This window comes from Dinoponera quadriceps, unplaced genomic scaffold (genome assembly GCF_001313825.1).
Source record: "Dinoponera quadriceps isolate SergipeBrazil2010 unplaced genomic scaffold, ASM131382v1 scaffold707, whole genome shotgun sequence".
NCBI classification, from domain to species: domain Eukaryota; kingdom Metazoa; phylum Arthropoda; class Insecta; order Hymenoptera; family Formicidae; genus Dinoponera; species Dinoponera quadriceps.
In genome coordinates, this window is record NW_014555450.1 from 500,261 (window position 1) to 519,931 (window position 19,671).

At 43.4% G+C, this 19,671-nt stretch overlaps 1 protein-coding gene across 1 annotated transcript in view; it reads right to left on the reverse strand.

Annotated features, from left to right (window-relative positions):
* Positions 1-19,671, reverse strand: part of LOC106744160 (dynein heavy chain 10, axonemal) — a 29,481-nt gene that overhangs the window by 9,441 nt on the left and 369 nt on the right. The window contains 33 exon segments of the mRNA XM_014618654.1: positions 178-632; positions 840-1,022; positions 1,194-1,382; positions 1,475-1,689; positions 1,994-2,258; positions 2,459-2,736; positions 3,014-3,281; positions 3,479-3,733; positions 4,218-4,478; positions 4,568-4,726; positions 5,035-5,562; positions 5,946-6,199; positions 6,630-6,805; positions 6,997-7,187; positions 7,318-7,455; positions 7,702-8,093; positions 8,159-8,506; positions 8,761-8,924; positions 10,195-10,625; positions 11,057-11,576; positions 11,835-12,079; positions 12,220-12,499; positions 12,602-12,789; positions 12,981-14,903; positions 15,616-15,879; positions 16,120-16,276; positions 16,390-16,646; positions 16,931-17,032; positions 17,405-17,638; positions 18,010-18,065; positions 18,149-18,409; positions 19,160-19,307; positions 19,380-19,535. Of these exon segments, the coding sequence (XP_014474140.1) occupies positions 178-632; positions 840-1,022; positions 1,194-1,382; positions 1,475-1,689; positions 1,994-2,258; positions 2,459-2,736; positions 3,014-3,281; positions 3,479-3,733; positions 4,218-4,478; positions 4,568-4,726; positions 5,035-5,562; positions 5,946-6,199; positions 6,630-6,805; positions 6,997-7,187; positions 7,318-7,455; positions 7,702-8,093; positions 8,159-8,506; positions 8,761-8,924; positions 10,195-10,625; positions 11,057-11,576; positions 11,835-12,079; positions 12,220-12,499; positions 12,602-12,789; positions 12,981-14,903; positions 15,616-15,879; positions 16,120-16,276; positions 16,390-16,646; positions 16,931-17,032; positions 17,405-17,638; positions 18,010-18,065; positions 18,149-18,409; positions 19,160-19,307; positions 19,380-19,535 (9,941 nt within the window).

Consider the following 19,671-nt stretch of genomic DNA (forward strand, 5'->3'; position numbering starts at 1 on the left):
TTCACCATCAAACAAATTCGTCATGGTTCGAAAGCCATCCGAAAGGTTGCAGCGTTGAAAAATATGATATGATTCGCAATTGTACACTTGGATGGAAAACACATGGATTGGACGTTCCTGTCGGGTCAAGATAAAGAAAAAAATTGCGCGGTAAACGAGGAACGAACATTAACTCACTTTCCGACGTCGAAGCCGGCATTGGCCGCGGCATCTCTGCAGGAAAGGATGATTGCTTCCTTCTCTCCGTCGTCGAAGAGAGCCGGCACGAAGCCCGCCATCAGCATGTTATTCACCAACTCCAAGAAGCTCTCGCGCACGATGTCAGCGGACGTGAACATAAACACGACCTTCTTGTTCTCCACGCCGACCATGTTGTACAGTCTCTTCACGTCCTCGCGGAAGGACGCCTCGTTGTATCCGCGGCTCGGTGTGATATGGAAGAGCTGGTAGCCGGCGGCGAAGGACGCTAACTTGATCACCGATTTCTTGCCGCTGCCACCTATACCGACGACGAGCATGTTGCCACGGTGCATCCGAAGTGCTCGATGCACTCTGGTCAGGTGCTCGAGCGCGTCGTTGAAGAGCACCATGTACAGTTTGGTCGTACTTCTCTCGTTGTACTCTTCGAAAATCTGTGTAAATGAAGCGTGCGACGGAAGAAATGCTCATGAAGTTCTTCACGAAGAGGGCATTGATCGAGGATGATCGTAAATCGAATATCGGTCGCGCGAGAGATAATCGAAAGAAGGTGTGTTGATCAAGTAAAGAAATTCTTTTCTATTTTATTCTTTTTTCATGCCTTCATTAGCGGTTAATGAAGCATTCCGGAAAGGACGAACCTCTAGGAGCAAACTGTAAACCGCCTCGTAATCCAACAGATCTTCGTAAAATCTAGGTTCTTTTTCGTTCCTGAAGTCGCCGTAGAGCAACGGGTCTCTCAAACTGTATCGAATCACTTCGGAATCTTCCTCCCAATAATTGCTTATCTTTTCCTTCAGCTGTTCAACGACGAAATTCTTATCCTGGAACGGCAGGAGTGAAGTTTCGATATTGAAGGAGAGACGAGTCAAAAGTAAAAAAAGGGCTCTTGAATAAACTAAACAAATTGTTAATATTGGACCTTAAGGAGCCAATGCGCAGGACTAATAGTGCAATAAAAATCGAGACCAATGAGACAGACGAATGCTCCTTACTTGCATGCTAACAAGACGATCGCACATTATCCTAGTGACCTCGTTTCTCCAGAGTCTAACAAATTGCTTCACGCTCGGAAAGAAATCAGGATGGCTTTGAAGGAGTCCGGCCATGATCCTCGAGAGATCCCGCATGTTGAAAATATAGTGGAACTTGGACGGCATCGGCAATAACTCCTTCCTGATCGTCTGAGAAGCGTGACTTGATTGTAATACGTCTTTCGTCGGCCGTTTAAACGGATGCTTTACACGCACGCCTTCGCGACGTGTCGCGAAATTACCTCGTAAAGTTCCAGCGTCAATTGGACAAGCCCCTGCGCGATAGTCTGAATCTGCGTCGGAAACTTTTGCAAATGACCCGTCAGGATGTTCGTGTAAATGTAACTGAGAGTCTCGTTAGACGGGAATGTCACGTTGTAAACCGAGAACATCGAGATGAAACGCGGGTCGACCTCGTTCCTGCCGCCACCAGGCTCTCCCATAGCTGCCAAGTAATCTGTGCACAGGAAAGTGTGTTAGATTCAAGTAAATAATTACTCCGGTATTCCTTAGTAAATTTTCACTTGGATTAAGTAAACCCCACTTGGATCAGGTAAATATTGTATAAAACAAAGTTGTATATAACAAAGAAAGAAATACATTGACCGTTTGACCGCGAACCGTTTCAAAGACACGTCGATTTATTTTCAACGTTGAGAGATGATAAAAGAAATGTCGTTTGATGTAATTTTCCTCGAAAAGGCTTCTTAGCTAAGAGAAACGTGATATTTTTACTACGACGTTCTGCAAACGGCACTCACAAACGTCCTTCATGTATTTCCAGTTGAAATCGCCTCCGCGATCGTAAAAGCCACCCCTCTCGAACAGTAACTTGAGGAGCGCAATGGGCTGCTGGGTCCCGTAAGTGTCCACGATCGGCATGTTCATGTCGTCGATGAAGACTGTCAGTTTCTTTCCAGGCGGTGGGCCAAATACCTCCCTCGATCTCTTCTCCACACTCGACTCGATATTCTTCTGCACGTCCGTCGAGGTGGTCCTCGAGGAGAAGTTCATTAGGAGTTGATCCTATTCGGAATTACGATCCATCACACACGCGGAATTATCATAGATTATTATTACGTAGGGATATGAGATAGACATTGACTTGACATTGCTGCTAATTGCATTATTAAAACTAGCAAAGTATTTGTTGCAACACAATTAAATCGAGATGCATCAATTGCTGGCAATTATGAAATTCCTCTCGACATTGTTTCGTAACTCACGTATTTTTCGGGATCCAAGTTTCTAAGAAACTCGTGAATAATAGCTGTTTTCGAGGTGCTAGTTTCTCCGACCAATAATACCGGTCTTCGCAGCTCGCTCATGACACTCACGAACCATGTGGTGCGCAAGGTATCGATCGTCTGCACCAAGATGTCCGAGAAGTTTTTCTGCCTGTCGTGAACGTACACCGGCACCAACCACTTCCATGCCATCCACACTTGCTTCTTAATATCCAGCTTATAATCGTACATGGTTGGAAACGCTGTCGGTATGTGTCCTAGCGTAATAAAAGCGCGATCTCTATATTTCAAATTTAACGAAGAAGCTCAGAAGCGCTCGCATTAAAATCAATCTTAAATGTGGCCGAATTATTTTTCCTACGTTATTGATTTATATTTTTATTAATTATATTTATATATTTTATATTTTTTCCACATATAGTTTAGATGTCTTATTTTCTTCATCTTTGATGCAATTTTATTTCCTCGATAATTTTGAACCAAAAAAGAGGAGGACATGACGTGTTACTGAAAATAAAAGTATATTGACGTTACTAGTAGTTGCCGGCTTAGCTGGCGTGTCTTCCATCGGCAAAAGCCCATATGTTTTCTTCATATACTCGTCGAATCTTGAACGTGCTTCACCCACAACAGTCGCACCGATCGACCAATAACACGCTTGAACGTACATCGCCTCCCAGAGTTCTTCTCTCGACACTTTTGGCTCAGCGTCATCCTCTTGACCGATTTCTGCCAGGCTGTCGTTCGTCAATTCGTTCTCTTCTGACAGCAAGCCGTCGAATACGTAGCAGAGCTGAGTCACCTTGAAAAACGCGTGTGAAAAATGCGACACAATAGAAAGGTGAATGACAAAAAGCGGCTTAACTGGATTTAGAATTGGCAACGAGTTCCTGATTTGTCTCGCCTTTTATGAATGCAACCGGCCGATAGAAGCCGACGAATGCGGTGAATTAATCGATAGTAATCTCGTAGATAATCGATAGCGAGCTCAGTGATTACCATATTAAGTCCAGTTTGCGGTATGATCAGTTGAAGTGGCTCGACCGCCTGGGAGTCGAACATTCCTTTGAGAATAAGCTCGAGTGAGCCGTGCACGTACTTCTTGCACATTCCATTGAGGAAATCTTGATCGGCTTCGCTCTTGACTCGTATCCACTTGTCCATGTACGGCTGGTAGCCCAGGTTCTTCGGGTTCACGTAAACCATACCTGCTCTCGACACTGTAGCGGGTGAGGCATGCTGTAAATCGCCTACCTGTGACACCACACGAGTCATTATCCAAATTAATTAACTTATTATTATCATATTTTCGTGTGCAACGACGAATCTATCATAAAAATAAAATCCATCATATTTTTCTATCATATTTTAATTAATGTGTCTACGCAAAAAGAAATGCTATTATATCAATAAAAATGGTCAACAGCGCCATAATTAAATCTACTCTACGTTGAATGGCAATATTATTGAAATTAATACTTGAGTTATTAAAGTTATGTATGACGTGTTAATTTCAATAATAAAAATAACTGTTGGCCAATTCCATCGAAAAGAAATAGTATTTTCTTCTTGTATATAAAGAGCGATTTATCACAAAATTATTACTATAGCTTAATGAGATCATCACATTCCAGATAAAAATTATTATGTTTAAGGTATGTTTATAGTTATAAGTTATGGTAAAACTAACTGGAAACGATGCTAATGAAACATATAGCACCCGATAACATCAATCTACCTCGAAGAGTAAGCTGCAATGATCCTGCAATTTAATCCTCTCCTGATTAGCCAGAGTGAGCAATTTATTGTCGTCCATAACCGAGTTCATGTTTTCGATCCACAACGCGTCGACGTCGCCGTCGAAAAGTATGTATCTCCGTTCACCATTGTCGGAATTCAGCGGTCGGTTGACCTCGCGAAAAATGCTGCTCAACAGACCGTCTATCCAATCGCGCGTCGTCGGTTCCAACGTGCCGTACAATTCGATGACGGTACAGGCCTTGACGAGTTCGAAAAATGCGACGACATTCAGAAAACTCTCGGAACGGAGAAACGGTACTTTCGTTTATTATCATTGCGGCTAATTACTTTCGGATTGAGAACGTGCAGCTTCGTGGGCTTATTGAGGCGCGTCTGCGCTCTGCATAACATCTCGATGATCACCGTTTTACCACCGCCGGTGGGGCCGATCACCATCGTCGAATGCCTGGTCATCATCACTTCGTACAGCTGCACGACTTTGTCGACCTGATGGCAATCAATTTACCACGTATATTCGGTTTAAGATGACTGAGTCAGCATATTGAAATTTTCATCCGTTATGATTCTGATATTGCGATAATGATTGTTCATCGATGATCCATCGGTAACGGATGGTGACTTCTCGGAACTTGGAGTCTAAGCCGCTTTCGTAATTGTTTCACTTATATTCATTGATTTATCGATGAAAAAGATTATTTTCACAGTGATTAAACGAGAAGACGAGACGTACTCTGTTAATAGTCGAGCGTTGCGATAAATGAAAAAAAAAAGAACACGTATGGAAAACAGCATACTTGCTCAGGTAAGACGATATACCCGTATTCTTCCAATACCGCCTCGATCGCCTCGTTGAATTCGGGATAACGCACTCTGGGGACTTCCAAATCCGGAAATAGATCCCTGATCAGACCCAGGAAAAGCGGCACGTCGTCGAAAATTAATTTTGGTAAATTCATGTCTCTGAGTGCTCTCATTAATACAACGTTCTCGGGCAGGTCGCCGGAGGTTCTCTTCAGCTGACCAGCCATGTTTAGTACGGACTTGAGGGCCCTCAGGCCGAAGTCGTAGTGCGTCTGTTTGCTCAGTTGCTCGTTCGCCAGCTTGTAAAGGACCGTCATCTTCTTGGCGAGCAGTTTCGCCGTCAGAAAGCCGACGCTGAAGAGCTTGATCTGGCAGATCAGCTCATTGTCCGGCACTACGCACACCACCGGCCTGAAGAGGGCCTTGACGGACTCCGGTAGCTCCGTGCGACCGGGATACCCTGGATTCATAGTGATGAAGATCCCCACCTTCGAGTCCAGCACGATGTCTTGCCCTTCGAACTTGCGGACAAGAGCGATGCATTAGAGTCCTCGCAGTTTCTTTCGGGATTTTCTATCGTCGGATTCTCAAAATAGGTTCGCCCAAATAATTTTGCTCATATTAGTATTAATAGTAAAATAAAAATGAAAATAATAGGAATGAAGATAGAAAAGACTAGAAAAAATTTACACGATTTTATCCCTTAGTTGTATATTTGCAGTAATTGCTGTGATATTAAAGTAAATAGTCTTAAAGCTAACTAAAGTGCTTCCTGTTTAATAAAATTAAATTATTTCTCACAAACATATCGCGCGGTTCCAAATATGATTTAGGTTCGTCTCTCGTTCTCTTTGCTTCGTTTTTTTTTGTTTTTTTATACTTTTCGATATTTGTTCGAGCGTACCGTGAATCTCTGAGCCTTAACTTGCAGCGCCGAGCGTATAGTTTGCAGTTGGGTCGAGATGACGGAAAGAACCGGGCTGTCAATACGATTGAACTCGTCGAAGCAGCCCCACGCCCCGCATTGAACAAGACCACCCAGAGTCTTCCCGATCGCGATATAGTCCATGCCTTCCCCGCAATTGGTAACGATGCATAACAGTCCCAAGGCTTTGGCTAAGTCCTTGACCGTCTCGGTTTTTCCGGTCCCAGCAGGGCCTTGATATCAAGTATCGAAATATTTATCACAAAATAAACATCTCTTTCGACAAAACTGTTTGAAAAAGTGGCAAACATTTTCCGATTAATATTTCATGCGGTGTAATATTAATGTAAAATATTTCGGAGACTTATTTAATATATTTTAATATGGAATATTTGAAAATTATTTTATACTTTACAATCGAACAATTTTATCCTTTCTCCGAATTTATTAATAGATTTACATCAATAAATTATCGCGTCCAACGTACAGCGACGACTCTTGTTAGTCCACTTTTCTTACCGGTTGTTTACTTTCGAAGAACCTCTTCCCTTGTTTAGAATATTTCAAGTTTTATTCATTAGTTACGTTATAGTTGGGGTCAATGAGGGGTTATACTCGGTGGGAAAGTTGTAATCGCGACGCCGCACTTGTGAGTTCACATACCCGCTGGTGCACCGCCCAGGTGCATCGAGAGAGCTTGCGTAATGGTGAGATATATCCTGTCGGTCAGAGGTGTAATTACTAATCTGCCATTAAGACCCATGTACTCGTAGCCGTACTCGAAGGCGCCTGTGCACTGGTTCATCCATACATTGTCCAGATGATGAACCCAATAGAATCTGTAGGTGTACAGAAATAGCATCGCTGACTTCAGACAGAGCGTCGAAATCATTCGGACAATTGACGTTACATATCTATCGTATAAAGTTACTGTAGGTTATTGCAGATGCAAGACGTCATTCCTGCGAGATGAATAATATTTATAACAATTGGAGGCTACACATTTTTGTATCGCAAGTTACAAATTGACCTCAATTGACTTTCCCATTCGAACTCCGTGGGACTCGTAATGCTGTCCCTGACGAAACCCTCGATGATGTCGCGAATGTGTACGTCGACGGTCAGAACCATGTCGATCTTCTTCCTATCCTTGCTCGTAAGTGTATCGCTGCCCATCAGTATCACTACCTTGTCCAATTGATGATTAAGTTGCTGCAAATACTGTTAAAAAGAAGTATATCTGTATAATCTGTCGTAAGAAATAATATGGTGGACACGGAAGGTCCAGTGTATACATATTTGATTCGAATGCAGATTTTATATTCGCCACTCGCTCTTGCTTGTATATTACCTCTTTCATCGCACGTTTATTTCCCTGGGATATCTTGTCGAAAACATTTTCGACCTCCGCGGTCCACCATATCTGATTGGCCGCGAGGACCATCATTCCTTGGAACTCGAGTATCCACTTTGTCCTTGGATATCGCATCTGCATTGCAACGATCGCTTGTTTTATCATACAAAACTTGGAAAATGGCAGTAAATAATAAGTCGCAAAAGAAAATTGGACAAAAACTTCTAACACCACCTTATACGTGTAACGTATAAAACAAACCAGAAAACATTTTTATAAAATAGGAGAGGTAGAAAAGAATAAAATTTTATTGAAATCTCGCACAATAGAAGAAGTAATAACTAAATGATCGTCGATAATTGACGATAACGTGATACAAACTTTGCCATAATCGTAGACCGCTTTTTTCGTCAGGTATCGGTTCGACCTTTTCATTTCCTCGAGAGCAAAGCCCAACCAGATTTCGATGTTACCCTCCGTGTCCACGGGATTTCTGAATTCCATAACTTCCTTTTCGCATGATATCAGAGCCGTTACTAGCATTCTATCCGTGTTACTCTGCGTGAATCTAAACTTGTCAAGATTATCGAACATCTTCCCTACATGCTGCTGGATAGCAGTAGGTTTGCTACTGCCGAGAATGTTCAGCAACTCAACGTCGCTAATGAAGTTGAATCTCGGAAACAAAACGCGTTTGTTGCATAAGTATTCCGACAAGGACTTTTGGCACTTATCGAGGGCAGCGATCATGCCTTCGAATTCTTCCTTTCGGCCTAAATGTAAGAAATAATCAATATATAGCCGGGTAATTTATCGTAATTTAATTTCTCTTCAGTACCTCGAATCGTGCAACATTCTAGCACATTGAGTCTCTTTGACGTGTCATTCATGATTTTTATGAAGATCTTGTCGATGTCGTCGAACCTCTTCGTTTCGTCTGGTAACTGAAGACGGATGTCGCCGCCCATGAAGATGCCCTCGAGATACACCCATTTCCGTTGAAGGTCCACCCACGCCTGCAGAACCTCGGAGATCGTGTGCATCGTGTGTTCCCATTTCTGTATGACGTTAAGAAACGGCCCGATAAATTGGGAGGCTGCCATGCTGTGCACGTTCAACATGTTTTCTTCTAGTATCATGTTCAATTCGTCGAGCGGACCGAGAATGAAGCTACGATATTCTGTGCCTGAGAAATGTAATCGATATCCATAGAATCGTGTGCCTCATTTGCGATTAAATTATTTTGATTAAATTGTTACGTTATCATTAAATTAAATTATATTAATTATACTGTCAATACAACTGAATTAAATAAAACTTTATTTGTTCTCACGTTTAATTCAAGTTCAGTTCTTACTGATAATTTAGCTGATCTTTCTAGAACAAAATTTGTCTCCTTCTATTTGACTTATCTGATTCCCCTTTAAAACATTTAGATACCTTTATAGTGTTTGACCAAGGTAAATTCCGTGGATTTCCACACTTCCGTTAACTCTTTCACGCCTCTTTCGATCGTAAGTTCCTTCACGGCGTTCATCACGATACTTTGCGCAATTTCTTGATACTTCCCCAATTCCATGGCGAACATGTTCTCTAAGGTAAATCTAGAATAATCCAATATCGATTTGCATATACCCTTGCTGTTAAAGCGAACGAAAAACTCGCGATTCAACTAGCTTACCCTTCTATTATCAACGATTGTTCTTGCGCCATTTTTGTATCGTATAAAAAAAAGTTCTTGTATTACGTTTCTACAAGTTAAATATTATAACTACGTGTGCACTCAAGAGAGTTTATACTAGCCATCGATTATCGATCACAGTTATTTTTCCCTTTTCTGCGAAACAAATTAGCATTCAAAATTTGTCATCAAATTAATTTTCAGATATATCAGTTTAAAATGTAAAATTAACGCTATGCGCTTTACGCAAACGCAAAAATCGGCGTTCGTCGCATGTACATAATCGTGCTGATCAATCTTGATTTCGCAGATAAATTATTTCACATTCATCCCAGTACTTTCCCCTTTCCGACGGTTTTTGTTTCAAGTCGCTACGACGTCTGCAAGCGGAGATATCGACGTTTTCATCGATTTACGCTCTCTGCCGGCCCGGCGTTACTCTCGGGGTAGGTCACGCGCGGAGCGACATGTACATAAACGGAGAACAATAGTCGCATTCCGCAGACGCGTTTCTAGGAAGGGTACACCTTGCGCTGTACATAACTGTATACGGTCGGTAGCGAAGGCACCTTGCCCGACTTATCGCGACCTTGAGGTCATCCACCTCATTTTAGAAGAGCACAGCATCAAAACAAATAGTGCGCCGGCGCGAGGGCAGGTGCCACGTTTACATTCGTGCTAAGAAAGTCGAAATCTGAAAAGCAACGCTGCGTTATTTTAAACTGCTGTAATTCACTAACGAGTCGACGTAGCGCCATGAAACAAACAGCAATTCCTTTGACATATCCTCCCGCGTCTATGCCGTCTTTTATCGCCGATTTGAAAGAATCGAGCGTTGCGGTCGATTAAAATATAGCGAACACGTTGGCATGAGTGACATTCAGCCCCTCTCATTCGTGATAAAATCCGTCGGATCCCCTTTCTCGTCCCGTCATTGCAACAATGGCGAAACTAATATTATCGCGCCGGATTGATAGAGGGAAATAAATTTAAAGAGAAAGAAGGAAATATTATAAACGATAAAAAATATATCCATCATTCGCATGCAGCGATAGAAGACTGCTGGATACAAAATAACACAATAATTTCTAATAGTCCCTGTTACAATTAAACTAGCAGTCTACTGAACTTTCCTCGTCCTTCTGCGCACTTTTAATTAGCACTCGCTTAACCATCAATTATCGCTCTCACACCTGTCCGGGTCCATATCGAAATATTGTCCGGTCCTTTTCATCAGTTCTTGCCAGTGTCTATCTCGCATAGCCTCGTTCTTCAATTCGATGAAGAGCGGCACCGAATTTCTGAAGTTCCTCATGTCGGCGTCCAAGGCGTGTCCGACGTGCATAGTCCTGACGGGCTTCGGCAGCCGGCGGAATTCCCTCATGTAGTGCTCCATACCGTCGATGAGCTGTTGAGGATTTAAATCCACCCAGAGAGTCTTCGCCCAAATTTCCCGCTCGCTTCTCTGCTGCTTGTAGAGATCGTACAGTATCTCCATGTTCTCGTAGTCTTTCTTCACTTTGAGGAAGGCCGAATAATCCACGGGCGGCAGATCGAACAGTACCTCGGACTTTGCCAAGTTCGCGCGTTTCTCTTCGTACTTGTCGATCAGCTTGCCGTATTCCTGTAAATACACAAAAGACCAAGCTTGTAATCGCACATTTCTGTCAAGAGTGTAATATCATATGGAAGAATTTGGATATTATATTTAAAGAATTTAAAGAGAGAGAGAGAGAGAGAGAATGTTCATGCGTCAAAAGTGTCAAAAATGAATACTTGATGAAATATTTTACATCATATATAGTGAAAAGTACCTGAAAAAATTGTAAAATATCTGGGAAAATAGTCATTTTTCGATGACTTTACCTTAATACTTTTCTGCAAACGATTAGAAGAATCAATATACATTACGAAAACTATACGATTTCGTTAAAAAAATTCATAGTGATCTTGATATGACCTTGATCCACCCAAGTTCAAACTAATATCCCTGCCTTTTTCCCCCTTCGAATCGAACAACTTTTATCTAAAACATTCTGACGAATGCGTGCATACCTCCATTTTTTTCAGTCCGAGTTCCAAATCGTCCCCGATGCTTCCTGGGCCGTGCTCCTCGAAATCTTGGGCGAACTCCGCGATTTCGTCCAGCAATCGGTTGATTTGGTCTTCGGTCATCTCGCAGAATTTGTCGCTGGTGCTTTCCAAGGTCGTAGCTCTGTAGAGCGCTTCGAGATACAACATTTCCCAGTCGCGCTGCAATTTATACGCCATCGTCTCGTCCGCCAAGGGGAACTCGATCCCCTGGCTGCGCATAGTTTTAAAGCTTTCCTGATAAGAGAGGAACTGCACTTCAGTTTTGACGGCTATTCTCTTCACTTCGGCGATTGTCTGCATGAGCAGCGTGTAGCGATCCAATCCGGTGATCGCCAATTCGATCTCCCTCTGCAATTTCTCGATTCGTGCTTTCAGCCGATTCATAGCCTGCACGGTGTCGGATATGAGGAAATTCCCCAGAACCTGCTTCCATTCTTTCGCGTGACGCTCGATGCCGGCTAAGAGCGGCTTCAGGTTGATGCTTTGGAAAGAAAGTGATGTAGGTCAAGATATAAGTAACTGTAGAATTACAAAAAGAAGTAACAGTCTGGAAAGATAAATTATGTTTCATTCATTTTGATAGGCAAAAAAGGAAGAATTTGGTTAATTTATCAGTATATGGATTTCGGTTAATTTGAAACTCTCTCTCTCTCTCTCTCTCTCTCTCTCTGTTGACAGATATATCGTTTTCATGTATCGATAAGGGTCTGATATCTTTCTCATTGAGATACCGCTTTACCGTATGCTATTCAGATCGAAGTAAAACTCCATATCTTTGACTTCCTCCAAAATTCCTTCGTAAAACGTGAACTTCTCGTCGTATTGCGGAAGCGTAGGCTTCGTCGCCGCGAATTTCTCACAGATTAGATTCTTATCGAACGACCACAAGTTGCTGTATTTCTTCCATCTGTACAGATACCGCCAGCAATCCATCGACAACTTGTACGCCGTGTCTTGAACCAGCTTCACGAGTTCGTTAACTACCTGTGACGTTTCGGGATGTAAGCCTTCGAATCGACGAAAAGACAAAGATCACTCCACAACGGGAAATAGTTTCTAAATTCGCTTCACGATTTACCGCAAAACTTTACCACGTGCGCGTGAATTGGCAAATTTTACTCAACTCGAACGCTCAACACGTCCTCGAAGAAACTGAAAGTGACCGGATCCTCTAAGAGCTCCCTTTTCTGCGGTTCACACTCCAAGCAAGTTCCATTCATCCATCTGGAGAATCCCTTCAATCTTTCCAACAGGTCTCGCACATCATGGCAAATGATATTGTAGATTTCGCCGGGCGATGGACGCAATACCGCCTCGGACGCCATTAATACCGCGTCAATTTGGAAAATCGGCTTGGTCCGGCTTAAAATTTGGTTCAGAACTTCCATGTTCCTCACCATGCACCTGGAGCCCGAGCAGAGATGACATTTCATGAAATGACAAATCAATTAAGCATATTTATATGGAAAAGAATTATTATTTAGTAGAGTAGAGAAAGACGTATACATTATAAAGGCGACGAAGATTTTCTTCTCATATTTTTCATACAAGAGTTGCATATCTGGACTTTTCCCAGTTGACGTGCCCAGAACCAAGCTTTCCAGCTTCATGAGCATCGGACTGATCGACTTGTATGCTTTCGACATCGACGACACTAACTCGGACCGTCGATTTTTAATCTCGAGAAAATAAAGCTGCGAAGAGAGAAGTCGATTGTAATAGTCGACAAATTGAAAACGTCACGAAACTTTATATAGCAATTTTTCGAGTGGAAAGAAATATTCGGACTTAATATTTTCTTTAAAAAGGAATCTCGGTTCTACCTTGACGTATTTGAATTCGGATGAATCAATAAAACCCCAACTGAGTTGAGGAGTAGCAAAACATTAAGAAATTAAGATATTTATCAAGATACCTTGCACGGTAAAAGATCCTCCGACTCGGCGATTTCTTTCTTGGTAGAGAACAAGTGGTACGATTGCAATTCTGCCTCGATTCGGCTGTCGAGGTCTCGTTCCATCTGATTGATTTGCTCGACGATGGAGTTCAGGTTCTTCAGCATCTTGCCGCAGGAGGACGCGTAATCGGAGATGCTCAGGGAGTTCCAGTTGAATCGCGTCACCCCCGGCTGAAGGTTCCTCTCGATGTCTTGCAGAGTCCTCTTCAACAACTGTATGTCACTCTTTTCCAGGGAGTCCACGACGCTGTTGTACTGGTTGATCATCTTTTCGGTAACGTCGATGTCCGCTCTCAGTCGATTCTTCTGAATACCGACGTCCCTGAGGGCGACGGGCAGCTGAAAGCCCAGCTGCTCCATCAGTTCCGCCTCTCTGATGACCTCGAAGACCTCCAGGTCGAAGTTCAACTGAAAACGCAGCTGACACTCCACCAGGATGGTGCCGCTCATGAACTCCGTCCAGCTGATCTTCCCGCGAACCTCGTGCTTGTCCGAGAACATGGCGGAGCCTTTCTGCGGGTTCCCTTTCGCGTCGATCCTCGTTTCTGAGCGAAACTGTGCGCTCACAGGCCCGAGTCTCGACCCTGCGACATCGGAGTCAATTGTTTCCATACTGGGCTTCGACACGATGACGTTGTGCTTGAGCAACGATCCTTGCGGGGTCGACGAGAGCGAGACCGTGTCTTTGTGCTTCGTCTTCGACGCCAGGTGGATCAGCTGCAGCTCCTTCGCGGGCTCCTGCTGCTCTGTCGGGAAGGTCAGGGTGACGGGCAGGTCGCGTTCGACCTGCACTATCCTCAGCACGCTCTTCTTCATAGTGGCGGCGATCGTCAGCAGCGCGTTGTCGAGCCAAGCGTTGAACTTCGCCTCCTCGAAGTCCTTCAGCTGATTCGCGAGCTCGAGATACTGGCCGAACGCGAGCAACCTCAGCTCGCTGTGCTTCAGCTCCCTGACCTGTTGGAAGACCATCACCGGCCTGTGCAGTCTGTGGAAGAGCTTCCTCACCCAGAAGATCGCGCCCGCCATCAGCGGGTGATACGTCAGCAACGGCGGCTGCCGTTTGCCCCGATTATACACGTGCTCCACCGTGCTGATCTCCTTGCTGAACTGCTGCATGACGACGTCGAATTTGCCGAGCAGCCGCTGCTGAACGGCCTCGCGGGTCTTCATCAGCTTGAACTTGAGCAGCATCTCGAGGGCGGTCTCGGCGCTGATCAGGACGGAGAAGCACTCGTCGATGTAGAACCTCGCCTGGTCCTCGAGGAACGACACCTCCTCGTAGAACCACGCGGTCATCGCCTCCCAGTTCTCCTTGTTGAAGACGTTGAAGACATCGAAGTCCGTCTGCTCGATCGGCACCGTCAGCGCGTCCACCCGCTTCACCACGGTGTCGATCTGCGCGGGGTCGTCTATGATGGACTTGAGGTCCGCCCCGAAGATGTTGTAGAAGTCTTGCAGCACGCTGGCGATCCCGCGGAGGTCGCTGCACACGTCGGCGATGTACTCCGTCGCCTCGAACAGATGCTTCTGATCGAACTCCCAGCGAGTCCCCTTCCCCAGCAGCTCGATGTCCGCTCGGGTCTTCAGGTACGACCGCTTCCACTGCCTCAGCATCGTGCTGGCCCAGTCCGTTTTCTCCAAGACCTCCTCCAACGGCCTCTTGAATAACGTGACGATCGCCAGGTTCTTCCTCACGTTCTGGCAAAGTTGCCACGATATCCTGCTCATCAGCGACATCAATCTCTCCTCGGAGGAATAATAACTCGACAACACCCAGAGCATCCGCAGCCCCTCCGTCAGCGAAGGCATGCACTCCGCTATAGATTCGAATGAATCCGACTCGGTAATCAACTGCGAGAGACGTTAATTAACACTGTTATCGTTTAATCGCATATACGCTATATATTGCGCTCGGGGACGTGCAGAAGTTCGCTGGTTCATCGATGATTTTATCGATACAAAAAATTCGTCGTTTCGCAGACGCGGAGTCAGATTATTTCCCGAAAGGTGGAAGATGGTGAATAACGATTGCGGATACTTGGACTGAACGTTTATAAATATTACGCTCTGTTTTATTATTATCAGCAAAAGAAAACGTGGTTGAGACAATCCGACGAACTTTTGGCAAGTCCCACCGAGGGAAAGAATCTAAGAAATAACAAATATTTATTCGCTGGACAATAATAACATATTTTTCTTATACTAACATACATGTTTTTACACGGAAGAAAAAGTTTCAAATACAAAAATACACATTTTCTTAAATCTGTAGATTTTCATGAAAGCAATTGTTTGTTTCTATTTAAATAAAAGAATTTAGAGAGAGAGAGAGAGATTTAAGTAAATACGTTATTAGTACCCATCGAATGAATATGCTTTATTTTTTAGATACTTTTCTTTCTTTCAATGCAGTCATATTCATTATATAATGTTATCGGAATGTTTCGACAAACTGTGAGCGCGCGTCTTCTGATTTATTTGTGATCGACTCGACGCGGTCGGTCCGGTATGTAACACACGTTACATCATTGCGATGCGACTGAACAGTTATCTCCATTAATACCTTGAAGTATCTTAATAGCGTTTGCATGAATTTATTGCTATCCCGAGCTTCGACGTACTGCTTCCAGAGCTCCGCCTGGTAGTACTGAAAGCTCGAGGAGACCGGCGAGTGTGCCTGCTCGAGGAGCGCGAGGATCCGCTTAACCGCGGGCATTTTCAGCTGTTCCTCCAACATCGTCAGTCCGGTCTCGCAGTCCTGCCAGTACTCGTAATCCACCATCGGTCCCTTCTCCGGAAGCACTTTGCTCGTGTACAATTCCATAACCTGATATCATCCGCGATAATAAAGTACAAGATACATAATACTTGGTGTCCGCGAGTTTGTCTGATTCCCAGACATCGACACGCGCTATCGACGCATCTCTACAGTGATTTATGACGCCGGCAATCACAAAACATCGCGTTTTATTGCAGGTAACAGGAAGCTGCAGAGATATCACGACGAGTCATGGTCCTTTCTTTTTTCAACAGACAAGCGTAGGGAAAGTAATATTAAGTCGCTCACTTTCTGTATGTGCTTCTCCCACGATAAGACCACTTCCTCCAGCTGTTGGACGATATCTTGATTTTTCAGCAACATATCGTCCGTTATCGCCGGATCCTGCAATTCCGTTATGGTCGGCATCGTCAGCAAAATGTCACCTTCGACGTGCTCCAGCGTCCTAGATCACCAGAATCTAGATTACAAGTCCGTTCGCAGAGGTTGAAAATGAAACGTTAACGCGACACCAGATGTAGCGTCCATTAATCTTTGTCGCGAGAAAGCAATGCTAACCATTCCACGCTCTCGATCAGATTGTCAAGATAATTTAGAATGTCTTTCTTGTTCCGATGGTCCCTCATCGTTTCTTTGAACGCGTCGACTGATCTAGTAGACTTGAAATCCGACAATGATTTCTTGCTGCCCCCTCTCAAGCTTGACTTTGAGCTTTTACCTCTCGGAGTTTCCTCCTGCAAAGTGGACGTAGAGATCTTATCGTCCTCTTCGTCCTGTATGTTTGTTCTTGCGTCCTCTTTGAATCCGGACGCTTTCTGGAATTCGGATGGTGTACTTAGCGCTGAATTCCTTCACGAGCAAATGAAATATCGAAATTATTCATTAGATGAACAACTCAATATGATTCGAATTATCGACGTGATTTAAAACACGTGAAAATTTAGAGAAACCACATGTTTTATATAACAGATATGGAATAAAATTTAAGGAAAAGCGGTAAATTTCAAGCTGACTCGCGATTATATGAATCTATCGTCAATGTTGTTAAAGTAAATGATATTTTATGTATTCGAAATTCTATGGTCTCCAGTGCGGATACCGTTTTCTCGATAATCGGCGCGAGTTCCTCTTCCTGTTCCGACTTCCACCGTTCGTAAAAATCTGGCTCCCTGAAATGCTTCTCCACCAATGGCTTAAATACCTAAAATTTCATGACTCGTACATTACTGGATCACTATATGCATCAACTATGTTTTTTTATTAACGATATTACGAAATTCTTCACCTCGAAACATCAAAACGCTATTCATCAGTCTGCTATTATACGCATATTCTCTCCTCTGTTATATTTTCGTCCACCTCTCTATTTATCATTAAGCTGAGTAAAATACTTTTCCAAGGCTCCAGTCGTTATTTCAATTATATTTCGCGTATTATATGTGTATAATAAATCAACAGAGCTACGGTGTAATCGGGATGGGTCGCGATTGCGAAAGGATTAGTGGCGAGAGACGATCGGTCGGTGAAAGGGGCATTACCAGGACCATGGGCGATTATATTGAACGGTCCTTACGTCAGTCAGCATTCTATTCAGAGAGGCTAAGAATCTGCTGTCGATGGAGCCGACCACCAGGTAATCCGTGATATCATCGAGGCACTCTTCGTAGCTCTCGAAAGAGGGTATACCCTCGTCGATGGTGCGCATAAAATAGAAGAGAGTGACGTCGCGCAAGTCAGTCCTATCGCCGTCTATTTCGCCGCATATCATGTGAATCACCGGCACCTTGCGGACTTTCTCCACCATTTTCTGCAATTACCGCAGATCTCGTTGCTTTATGACCGGCCTGGTCAGTTCGTCTTAACCGCGGTTTATTAGTCGATTGCTCGCCTCCCTTCGAAATTAAAACGGGGGAGAGACGAGAAATCGCTTGCCCCGCGGTCAACGTCAATCGGCTACGGTGAAACTGAAACTAGAATTAAGTCTCGACTTCATCGCTCTCGTCGGGCGTGACGACCGGTGTCGATAGTCTTGTAAAGAAACGTTTAACCCGTTTTCTCGTATATACAAGATCTCGAAGCGAAATTGAAGATAACGGAGGGACGATCGGTCCCGCGCACAAATAACAGAGATTGAGTTTCAAATAAATGACAAATTTATACGTCTCTTCGCGGGATCACCTTAGTCAGGATATATTTGTCCTCTTCTCCAGGCGGTGGTACAAAGTCCGCGCTATCTGGAAACCATTAATCATTGCGTGTGATTATTCATTGCTAACGCAAGTTCACGTGATATTGCATAACGCGAGATATAACTTGCCAACGGACACGTCTTTCGACTCCTCCCTCCTTTTCAGAGGCTCGCCACTTTCGTCCTGCTCCCTGTTTTCGTCGTCGTCTTCCTTGGCATCATCTTCGCTGGATACCTGTATACTGGATGTTTGTAACGCGCTGGGGCTCATCGCCAAACTGGAAGCTGGACTGATTTCCGCTTTGCTTTTAACTTTATCCTTTTTAGCTTTCTTCGCGAGCTTCTTGTCTCTTTTCTTGACATCGTCATCTTCGGGTTTCTCGAATTTTCCTAGTATTATCGGAAAATGTCATTCGGCCATCTTTTTTGGCGTAACGATCACAAAACTCACTAAAAATATAAGAACTAAGATAGCTATAAATGCAATAATTTTTTGCCCGAAGACCTTTACCTTTAGATTTATGCGAGAGAAACGGAGAGATAGAGGCAGATATTAGGAGCAAAATTTCAAACAGAAATACAAATCATATATATGATAGGATCAAGTGTGCTTTATGAAATACACCCTTAATTGTTAAAAATCTGGTCTACTGCTGCTACTTCCGCTACCTGTTAAATACCTTGCATTGTTAAAACCATGTCGACATGTTAATGTGGGATTTATTTGCTACAACGACAACATAAAATTTGTTATCTTTCTAAATTATTTGTCTCCGTGTATAAAATTGTGCAACGTGGGGTATTAGGGACAAAGTGCAATTTCTGGGAGAGTGCTGTGTAATCCTAAAAATCGCGAGATTTTTACCGGAAACACTCTTTGTTAACCTGTGAGTTCTGCTCTTCGAGGTGAACGCGGTCAACGCTGTTATTTTTGCGCGCTGACCTGAAGTCAAAGACAAGTGTCTCTCTCTGAACATTTGATCGATGTATCATGTCATCATAATGTTTTCTACTCTTAATCGCAAAATTGTAGTTTCTATATATGGAATGCTCCAGATCCATAAAGTTGATAACAGAATCTATTGCCTAGCAAACATCCGATGAAACTGGCACATTCTCCATCAGAATGTATTAACTTACTTTCTTCCCACACTGAGACCTCTTCCTGAATTATTTCACTAACGAGAGTCTTGTAGAAAAAGATCAGCTTCTTCTCCAGATTGGTCACTCCATACAGGTCCAGTATTAGAAAATCGAGCAGCTTGTCCTCGAAGTACCGATTATTCGCCTAATTATTAAGAGACGAACGATGTCAATTTGGTCTAATTCTTGAAGCGACATACCAAGGAAGATTAATTACGTTAATGAGTTCGTCGAAAAGATGTTGTTGTCCATTAAGTCCGAGAAATTTGATAACTCTTTCGCGAATCCATCTTATTCTGTATTCAAATGAAGATAATTTAATCAATCTCACGAACAAGACAAATTCCACGACGAACGATAAATAAGTATAACACTGTTAATTAATACGATACCGATAATCTGTAAAGATGGATGGTGTACGAAAGGCCGATTTGTCAGTTCGATCTTCTTCTTCAATTTCGTTTTCATTTGCGTTTTTCTCCGTATTATTGGTAAGCACCGACATTTCG